We start from the raw sequence: 11,645 nt of genomic DNA on the forward strand, positions 1-11,645 counted from the left end.
GTTTTACAGACAGCTTGAAGCTTTATAAATCAAGCTATATGAGCGGGATGTGTGTTTTATGAAAGCTATATACACTATAAACTAGAACAATGTACATAAGTAGTGTTTTGTTCAACATTGTGAATTCCAAGGCTATAAACCACAGACAGACAAGGCACGCCCATTGTAATATTGGACAATACTATCATAAAGCCTATGTGATATAAATTTAAAGAACAAAAAGGTAAATTAATTATTAATGAAATGCACGACATGGTGTTTTTTTCAACATAATGAAGTACACTCGACATTCGAGTTGAATTATTTTTAATTTAATCAGAGAAGCTTCTATTTGGTTGGTCTAGACGTGATACAACATATTGAAGAAATCAATTCTCATACAAAAGTCAATGAAAGCCGTGTTAGCAAGGGCTGAAAGCTATCTGTGTAATTTGCCTCCACCATATGGCGTATAGGAATGGGTGTATTTATATCTTGATAGCATTTGAGGAGAACTTTTGGGTGCAACATGCCCTGTATTTCAAATATACATCACTGTTTGTTTAGCATGGTAGAACGGAGTAGTCATCAGGATGGCTTTGGGTTAATTACACATTGTTTACAATTTTGTCATACACTTGATATTATATGTGGACTTGTTTCATTTTCATTACCATCACAAGTAAACAAATTATTTTACAAGTTAATTGACTTAAACCACATGTTAGGAGTATATCCCTAAAAACAGAACTTATTTCTGAACATACTCGAAATTGGTGATAGGTCTGGGTTTTTTTAACTTGGGTGGTCCATCCATGAAATCATCAGTCGCATCAGTGATAATCGTAAAAATCTTTTTCCAATTGGGCTAACCACTTTAAACACTTATGCATATTCAGTGTATGCTGTGATTAAACACTGCCATGTAATTAGCTGTATTCATATAGGGAAATACATTCGCTCAATAGTTTTATAAGTTAAATTGTTAGCAAAGGTTGAATAAACAATGGCTGTAATGAAACAAGGTAATTATTGCCATTGACGGCTGTGCCTTGTTCAGGATCCAAATATAGGTCACATTGCCAAATGGAAAGGTTGTTTCCCAAGATCAAAGGGTTGGGCTGTCAGATATCATTACAAAGCTGTTTGACTGGCTGCTGTCATAATTCAACACTATGCCTCATCAAGGGGTTTTAGACATTCTGCCTTCTTAAATGCCATATATTTTAGAGATAGTGAATACTTTAGCTCAGGTAGAAAACATAACTCTAGGATTGTTTTTTTTAGGTGATTGTTTTCAAACCTCAAGGTTTACTATTCAAATGAAGTTGAAGAACACCCAATTTTTTCATATGACAAGTTTATCTGTCATGGCTGTGGGTATTGCAACACAGCCTTCCAATTTTGGGTGTTCTTTAACTTGTTTTGAGTAGTATATTTAAGTGAAGGGTAAAGGTATTTATGCAATTTGATATGAACATGTGTCAATTTTAAAGATGATTTTGTCAGTATTGTAAATTACATCATTATCATATCTTTAGGGAATTACTCCGATTAATATAAGTATTATCTTGCTATTGTTCCGAATCACCACATATCTGACCGATGACTGAAGTCATGTAATCATTATTCAAATATGTCTGGATAACAGTGCTGGTCATGTGCACTAGTACTTGAAGCCGTGGAGAGCCTTAAGTAGTTGGAACACAGGTGCTTAGTATGCATAGTGGTGGTGATATATCAGTCAGTCACAGTCAACACGCTGGAGTGAGGACTGTTACTGTGATAGATCTGATAGCAGAGCACAATGCAGGTACACAAATGACTCACATTGAAGGTATTTTATGTTTATCAGAAGGTTTGCATTGTGAGATCACATGGCACTGTTTAGGCCAAGATAATCACACAAAAGTCACTTGAAGAGGACGAACCAGTGCAGTGAGACCTTTGGCTTGTTAAAGGTGCACTGCCTCAGTTTTGTGAAACTATTTTTATTCTAATTTACTTTTGAAATTTTTATATGGAGGTTCTGATTGCTCATACTTCCTATTGTCAGCGTGGTTTATTTAATTTTTTATGCCCCATATTGCTGAAGTACTAGATAAAGTTATGCTGAGAGCATATTTCATGAAAATGTCATTGAGAGTATTAGTGTCAGCGTGCATGGCATATGAAACGAGGTTGGTTATGGGAATTAGTTGGTAATTGTATTATGTTAAATTTAGACTCAAAACCTATGTAGATTTAACTCCCAAGTGCATTTTGGTTTAATATCAGTGCAACACTTCTTGAATCATGTGTAACCATGGTAAGTTCTCATAATCCTTTTCTCCCACTAGATGACAAGGTGTGCTGATATTTAAGTTGTTGTGATCAATAATTAAATACAATGTGTGTGGGTTGGTTTTACACTGCTTTTAGCAACATGACAGCCATATCAAGGTAGTGAATACTATGTTTGACCCCCTTGGGATTCTGGGTTAGAATAGATCTCCAGCAAACTCTGTTGGTCATAAAGGCGACCACATGGATTGAAGGTCAGGTCCTTGTACCCTGATGGTGTGAATCGTTGCTCACAATGTCAATCACTGTCTGGCCAGGAATCAATTATTTACAGGCCACTGGAATATTACTGAGTGCAGTGGTAAACAACAAACCATTGTACCTGTGTTTGGACTTGAACCCCGGACTACAGTGTGATCGTCAAACACCTTCACCACAAGACTATTTCTGTGTATATATCACCAGAAATGTTAATGTGTGTTTAACTGAGGTGTGTTTAAGGGCTTCAACATCCAATAGTAGTCTAATATTTCAAGATAGCTTGAAGACTATATCAGTCCACTTTCATATTTGGTTGAGTGAAGGGGCAGACGGTTGATTAAGTGTTAGCCCATCACTCTGAGGGCCTGGTTCGATTCCCGTATGCTTACAATACATTAACCCATTCATGTGCTATGGCTGGAGTTTGATTAACAGCTGTGTAAAACCATACACCCCCACTCTTCGCTGTCTGACAGGCTGACATTTACTGTCATAAGCTCAGTGAAGTGTTAACACGTTCTGATGCAAGTCCGCCTTTAATTTGAGACTTTGTGAGAGGGCTTGGATGTTAGAGGACTCAGCATATGGCCCCGAGGCACATCTGGGAGTCTGTATTTACTGCCAACAATGTGCTATGAGATTGATATCCTTTATTTCTGGAGCTGCTGCAACCATTAGCAATGTGATGCATTAATGATGAAGTAATTGATGAACTGAGACTACGATCAATACATTTGTGCATCAGTGAGACTTAAAAACATGTACTGGTTAGTACTCAACATGTTGGCTTTAATTACCACAGAGGTCTTTTTTTTTCATTTGAAAAAATATATATTCCACACATGGTAAACCCACATGTGGTCACTGATTTGTGTGTGTATGTGATGACATGTTTCTGGGTAGGAGTGAGTGAGTGAGTTGGGTTTTACGCCGCTTTTAACAGTATTCGAGTTATATCGTGGTGTGTCAGCTTAATGTGGGAGGAAAGCCCGAAGTGATGCAGGTCTCAGACATTTACCACTTCGGTGAAACCCACGTTTGCTGACAAACCTAGAAACATAATCGGGGCGAACCGGGATTCGAACCCACAATCATAGGTTTCTGGCGTGCCCAAGGGACGCAAGTCTGCACAGCGTATCGCAACGACTGGGCCACCCGTGCCCCCTTCTGGGGAGGAACTGACACTAGTTCCAAACAGAGTTATTCAGAAGCTTAGGCGTCCAAAGATAATTGTTAAAGTTTGTAATATGTTCTAAACTCATGAAGATCTGGGGTAGAATAGCTCTTCAGGAACCCATGCTTGTCATAAGGGGCAACGAACGGGATCGGGTGGTCGGGCTCACTGACTTGGATCATGCACTATTGTATCCCAATTGCGTTGATCGAAGCTCATGATGTCATTCACTGGATTGTCTGGTCCAGACTCTGTAAGTAGCCAGGTGGTTGCTCACCACACACATGGACCTGGTTCGAATCCCACCATGGGTATAACATGTGATGTCCCCAGCTGTTTTAAGCTGGAATATTGCTAAAAGTTGCATAAAATCACTCGCTCACAAGTGATAGAAAAAAGAAGCACTGATATGAATAGCAACTTCACTTACCCATAAGCAACATTTTCGATGCAGACAGCACCAAATTATCCGGAGTTATCAGTCTGCAACTTTAGCCACTAGTCCTTAAGCCCGAATCTAGTAAATGTTTTTTTCCTGTAAGCTTAGCATCTAATAGTGAATCTAATAACACTAAAATCTATGTTAAACCTTGCTATGGCCAAGTCTGGATTTATAGTAGACACATTATTTTTCCGGCACAAATTGCTTTGATAAAAAAAACAACCAGCAAGTGTCTGCTCCAAACTGTCAGTCAAATGTGAACAAAGTTGTCTCCCTTGTGTGAACACCACTGCTTATTTGTTGGGACTGACTACATTAATATTCTAGGGTTGTGGGGCTGGCTTTGTATCCGAAACACATATTTTGGGTCACTGCGTCAAAACAGCCAAATTATTTTCTTTGAAAGGAGGAGCGAACCTATTTTTTAGGACATCCACCATGTCCAGATTTTTTTTGGGGGGGGGATGTAAAACATGAGGTCAAATTATATTTTTCTATTTTTTTTCTGAACAAATTATATTTTCAAAAAACATTGCAGGATATAAAATGGCAGCCCTCCCTACACCTCATGAACTCCCAAGACATTTAATTGATGTCAGGGATAGACACCATTGGTCTTATCAACTGTCAGCAGCTCATTTGGTCTTGTGGTTTATGTAAAATATGGGAGACTGGTCCGATTAAGAAACTAGTGGCCTTGTCCAAACCTGGATGTCGCTGATACTAACCACCTAGTATCCTTCCCGACCAAAAGGCAGCCACACCCTGTGTCTGTTTCACCATTCCGTCTGTGATACTACACCGGACATTGCCTAGAATACTACTAGCTGCTCCTCTCCATGCTGTGTATGGACAGACTAGGATGAGCATAGCAGTGATGTACAGAGGACACTGCTGCCTTTGTAGTTCAGGCTACATAATGAAGCATATTGCAACATGATACCACTCCACACTGTTGCCATTCTCAGCGCTTTGTTAATGTTGAAATTTGCAATCCATTAGGCATGTCACAGCCAGCTAGGGTTACCAATCAGTTGTCATGGCAACGGAAAGGTTGCTTTGTGATATTTTGCATTAATTCTTACTAATATAACATTTGTATTGTTGATCAGAAAGTGACAGGTAATCTAATAATTTATGGACATATGGCAAAGTTATTAAGTTTGCATTAGACCAAGGAATAAGGCTTATTGATTAAGGGAATAAATATGAGAACAACCCTAAGACAGCGATCTTCAGATTATTTTGATAGTATGCAGTCTTTGATTAGTGTCTCACTCCATTCAACCACTCATCAGAAGGAAAGGTAAAATAAACAAATGCAAGAAAAATAATAAAATTGTCATGGTATGATGCACACATTTGAATACAAAGAGTCCTCATATTAATAATAAATATGACTGAAGTGCATATGCTTTGTGAGTAGATATGTAGGGAGTTATTACATATGATAAATTATCGTTCGTGCATAGAATAACATTATGAGAAAGTCTAATTTGGAAGAATTCTATTGCTAGGCATTATACCAAGGCTTGTGACGCTGCATGTGTTGCCAGTCTGGAGATGTTGTGTGGAAAGTTCACATTGGTGTGCAGACAATGTTCGGAGTATTTTGATTTGTTGATGAAGTTATAAATCAAATTAGTTAATTATGCCTTTATTAAGCTGTTCATTAGGTCATAAGATATGAATTGCATGAAGAAGATTTGCTCATTTAGTAAAGGGAAAAACGCAGCTCCAAGAAATTAGGTCATTGTCATAACTGACATGGCAGCCTCACTGAATGATACACATATCATCTCTGATCCACAATGTGCTATCTACAAGGACATGGAACTAAATGTGATGACCAAACAGGTTAACAAATTGCATAGACTGCATCTTCCTGACGCAAGGGCTTTAACTAACTAGTCCAGTTTCCACCCTTGCCGAACTAGGTCGGAATTCTGGAGTTAAACTTTGGCTGGACCATTTTGTTTGAAGTAAATGCTAATGCCAATGTGACGTTAAATTTTAACTCACTCACTCACTGAAGCAAATGCAAGTGATATGAGAGGTGGATTCTGATTGGTCAATAGGAGGGACGTGGAAGGGACATAACTCGTAATAGCCACTGGTGGCGGTATGAGCGAGCCTAGAAATTCCAGCCTAGCTCGGAAAGGGTGGAAACTGGACTTTTATAGTCAGTTTACTCCCTTGCCTAAGGAAGATGCATAGACTGCTGCCTGAAAATGTGAGTGTTAGATGTTGTAAAATTAGTGTTTTACAAGTCAGTGCTCCCCTGTGAAGGTCTGGGGTTAGAATTGGCCTTCACCAACCCGTGTTTGTCATTAGAGGCAACTAATTAAATTGGATGTCACATTTGCTGACTTGGTTGAAGCCAAGTGTATCACAGTTGCATAGATTTATGTTCATGCTGTCAGTCACTGGACTGTCTGGTCCAGACTCTATTTTTTTTATAGGTTGCCGTTAGAGATGAAATATTGCTGAGTGCGGTGTTAAACAACAAACAAATCATGTTGATGGATGTATTGGTTAATCCCTCTGCCTTGTGGTGGTTAACTGTGTCACCCAAAAGGAAATAACACCACTGTTAACAGTGGTTAAGCTTGGATTTAGATTCAGATAAGTTTAACATACCCAATTGACAGGATGGGAATTAATGTACCTTCGTATGTCCCTTTAATCTCAGGGTTGGAAGAAACTGTGCTTTTATTGAAAGAATCTCAGAAGAACATTGCTCCTGACTGGTCCTGCCACTGTATCGTGGTACCCACTTATGTACCACAATTTGATCAATGATAATTTAAAAACGTTGGTTGCTCACCCTCAAATAGATCCTGCAAACAGATTTGATTAATCCTGAGGATTTATACCCAAGAAGATGGTTACTTAGAAATGGGTCACTGTGACCTATAATTATTTAAATGGATATTTGGGATTGGCTTTTAATTTGCTTCTAGCAGTTATATTTCACACATGCATGCCCTTGGTTGCACAGGTGAATATTGACTTTGTCTTTATGTTCATGACACTCTCAAACCGATTCACTCTCAGTCAATCATAAAATTGAAAATTGATTTCCCTGAATTGATATAGTTTGGTTTTTTTCGGACAGAAGCCCCAATCTTAGTATCTTTTTAGATATTTTTTTCAGGTTAATTCTCAAGACCTGTGAATCCCAGTAGATTATGTTCAAGTTGATAATACTTCATGATAAGACTCGTGAAGATCCGGGGTGGAATAGGTCTTTAGCTACCCATACTTAAAAAAAAGGCGACTGAAGGGATCGGGTGATCAGACTCGCATCATCATATCCCAATTGCATTGATCGATACTCATGATGTCAATCACTGGATTATTTACAGACCGCCATTGTGTAGCTGGAATATTGCTGATCGAGTGCGGCGTTAAACAACAAACACACACTTCATGATCATGATGGGGGTAGCCCAGTGGTTAAAGCGTTTACTCATCATGCCAAAGACCCATGTTCGATTCCCAACATGGGTAAAATGTGAGAAGCCCATGTCTTGTTCCCCCGCCGTAATATTGCTGGAATATTGCTAAAAGCAGTGTTAAACCATAACCACTCACGTGGTTGGTAAATATTACTCATCCACTAATTGTGTGTGTTTCAGTTTGAAGATGGAATGTGAAAAACTCGCCCAAGAGAAGACTGAAATGCAGCGACACTATGTAATGGTAAGTATGTGAATCATATTCTCGGTGAATATTTCAACTTGAAATTGCTCTCGTTACCATGGCTACCAGGAAATAGTTGTTAGTGAAATGTATGCCACAGATATTGTAACAATACAAGTGTCACACGCTTCGATCCACTCACTGGGAGCAGTAATAGTTATTTGCCCTTGAGTATGCATAAATACCAGGTTTTAATTTCCACCTTATTAAAAAAAATGTAAATCAATTAAATTACGGGTCACATGACTTGTCATGTAGGATACGTCAGATATGGTATGATTCAGACGGTATGATTCAGACGCAATGGATTTTCTATCCTTGAGTCCTTAAATCTTTTTATATATCAACAATGAACTAAAAATATGTTAAATGTGCAAGGTCTTCAATAACATCTGTGCTTGAGTTAAGCTGGTGCAAATGGGATATGTATTGGTTTAAACATATTGATCTTATACTGAGGTATGGCATGTATTGTATATTGGTAATTTGATACTGTTAATTGATATGCAGTAAACACTACTGATGTAGTTCACTTGATATATTGTTTAAAACAATGAATTGATGAGGGTGGAATCATTATCAGCACTCTGGTCACACTGTGAGACTCCAAAAATGGATAACTATGAATTTTTTATGGTTCCAGCAGTTGATAGTTTCACTGAATTCCTAACCCTGAGTTGTCAAGTTCAATCAATGATCTATTTTTGCTAAATGTTGCTGTTTTTTTAACTGCCAAGTACAAGCTATTATGTTGTGTTATAGTATATGATCTGAATTTAATGATGACAATGATTTATGTACTACAAACATCTTGTTAAATAATTAGCCGCTAATGGATGTTTTTCAAGATATGCTACTGATTAGAGTGGTGTTTTGATTTGATGTATCTTTGAGGCTTAAGAAAAGGTCTTGCCTTCTGTCAATATGGGTCAGTATTAGTCATAAATTAATCATGTTGTTCCTGAAGTCAACACGGATGATGATAATTTCAATCGGGCAGAGAATAAATAATTGGAAATTTTTAGGCAGTATTTTGAACTGAAACTAATCCCATCGCAAGATACTATTCACCAGCACACTGATGTTCATTGTAATGCATCTAACATGATTACTGGAGGGTCAAGTCGTAATCAATGTAAGCCGTCGGCAAACAAATAATGACGGTTGCTGTTGTGCGCCAGTAGCATACAACATATGGTCCTATGCTTAACTGGGAGACAATGTGTCGATAACACTTGTGTTCTTTCATCAAACATTTTGTATCATATGAACAGTTTGTGATGTATATATATCATTTTCATTGATCCGATTTCATTGGAGAGATCTGTGGTCCAATTAGATTTGGGAGCGAGTTATATGTACGTTCAGGCAAAGATTGAACAAAATCAATGCCATGTTTTTTTTCTTCTATTTAAATTTTCTTTCTTTTGGCTTGAAATGGTACACACAAAGCAAACTGAAATTACATCTGTTCTAAATTAAATTTTGGCATACCATGTAGTTGTATCTGTCTCTGCTAATTTAAAGTCAAGGTGAAAGATACACGAGTCAGGGTTGGAAAATGAATGCAAACAGAATCATGAAGACTTTTCAAGTTTGAATGTGGCCACAGTGGTAACTGCCTACAGCCTGTGTTCACAGACCTGTGAAGATGAGGGTTAGAATAGGTCTTCAGCAACCCATGCATGTCGTAAGAGGTGATATCTCGTCATGGTATGGCTGAAATATTGCTGATGTGACGTTAAGTCTCACTCACTCACGAGGTGACTTACAGGATCAGGTGGTCAGGCTCGCTGACTTGGTTGATGCATGTCATCGTAGCCCATTTGTGTTGATCGATGCTCATGATATGAATCACTGGATTGTCTGGTCCCGACATGATTATTTACAGACCACTCTCATATAGCAGGAAAACTGCAAAGTGTGGCATTAAACAACAAACAATCAAATTCTGCGACATGTTGTCATGGGACAGAAATAGTTAGAGTTGACAGTTCTGTTGGAATGGCTTGAATCATGTTTACTGGAGTATTGTCAGAGCCTAGTCCCCCTTCAAGGGGAAATTGCAGACATCTCCATTATCAAGATAATATACAATGCCTAGTTCTAACCCAATGGGGAATAGGATTGAACTCAACATGTTTATGTAAAGTAAAGATTGTTAAATATCAAACTATGAAAAATAAGAGGATCCAGATTCTAATAAAGATTGTGGGTCAAACATTCACCTTGTTTTCCTTGTAACCCTTCCGATGAAATTAAATGTGTAAGGTTTCCTAATTTGCTTTAGAACCACTAGGGGGACGAATGTTGTAATCAGACCGAAAGTATGAAAATATTGCCCAAACTAATATTGATATTGGCAACGTGGCCCTAGTGATTTCTCTACAATGGAGCCCAATCTCCGATATCAAGACAGCCGTGTTGACGCAGCTTCAATCGTTCCATCTAATGATAGCTTGATAAATCAGATCTCCATATTTGTTATCAACAGACAGGGCAGAATTGGATGACTGCTTTGCTGGGTTGTCTGTATCTACATGTAGACCCTCTCATTTCATTACAAAGTGACAACGCCATGTCGTGGAGTACGTTTGCAATGTTCAGTATATTATTGCCCATGTGCTAAACACTCCGGCCCCAATATCCGCTGTCGAGGATTGCTGGAACTTGCCTTGGGAGGAATGAATAATTTAGGTACAGACCCACGTTGAGATGGGATAATTTCCTTAGAGAGAGTCTCTTATCGCAGATCTTGACTGGGTCTGAAAATCCTCGCACTGCAGCCTACCTAATCGTCAATAGACGACAACTCGTAGCCCGAAAGCTAATATCGCTTTTTTAGCATTTGGCGTTCTCTTTCCTCACTTGTCTCGTGTTAAAATGGCCCGATGTTCATTGATTTTCTCTGCACTTGTCAGAATTTCATCCTATGCCCAGGATTATGCAAGCCGAATGACGATGGTAAACTAGAGAAATTGGCTTCCGAAAATAGTTTTAGCCGCCAAGTGCTTTGAATAATGAATAGGTTTGGGTCATTTTCTTTCATGTCGCCATTTTCCTGCAGGCCTCCACTCCAGTCTTGTCTTTTTCCCTGCCAATCACCCACCAGGCGGAAAATTATATTTTTTATTACTATTATGTCTTGGATTGATTTGAAATATTCGTCCATAACTCTCATATCGGTCCCAAACTAATGTTAAGAGAGCATGAAAATCACTCCCATTCATAACGGGTTTCATTTTAATATTTTCTCCTCAAATTGATGCTGTAAAATCTTGAGGCAAAATATTTCAAATGAAGTTCAATTTGAAATCAATTACTTCTTTTGAAACTGATGCGTCGAAGAATGTCTAATTACTGAGATGCTGTAGAGCTTCCATGTGAGACTTCTGGATCTTAACAAATATTATTCTGACAAGAATTTGCAAAGTGAAGCTTTGGGGTATATGCAGTTCATGCAATATGTTCCGGGCATATATAAAGAATAAAAACAACCTGTTAATTCAGATGAAGAATTAAATGTTTTTACCAATGTCTTTTTTCGGACCTGTTTTAAACTTACCGTATAGCTTGTAAAAATACAATTATGGAATGTACAAAGGCCTCTTTAATTATTTCATGAATGCAACCTTGGCTTTTTTAAACTAAAAAGGTTGCTGTTGCTTCATGAATAAATATTTTTTTAATATTAACATATAATAACCCTATTACCATCTTGATATTTAACAGCGCAGGCCTGAAATTATTTTGAAATAGTGTATAATCATTTATGGGGCAAAACTAGACCCACATAGGAAT

At 38.1% G+C, this 11,645-nt stretch overlaps 1 protein-coding gene across 8 annotated transcripts in view; it reads left to right on the top strand.

The window, feature by feature from the left end:
- Nucleotides 1-11,645, top strand: part of LOC124146822 (transducin-like enhancer protein 4) — a 42,730-nt gene that overhangs the window by 1,061 nt on the left and 30,024 nt on the right. For all 8 annotated transcript variants that reach the window (XM_046517287.2, XM_046517292.2, XM_046517295.2 and 5 more), the window contains exon 3: nucleotides 7,781-7,844. In XM_046517287.2, the coding sequence (XP_046373243.1) occupies nucleotides 7,781-7,844 (64 nt within the window). The remainder of the gene's footprint in view (nucleotides 1-7,780; nucleotides 7,845-11,645) is intronic.

The sequence above is a fragment of the Haliotis rufescens genome, unplaced genomic scaffold (assembly GCF_023055435.1).
Source record: "Haliotis rufescens isolate VD_foot unplaced genomic scaffold, xgHalRufe1.0.p SCAF_1, whole genome shotgun sequence".
Lineage (NCBI taxonomy): Eukaryota > Metazoa > Mollusca > Gastropoda > Lepetellida > Haliotidae > Haliotis > Haliotis rufescens.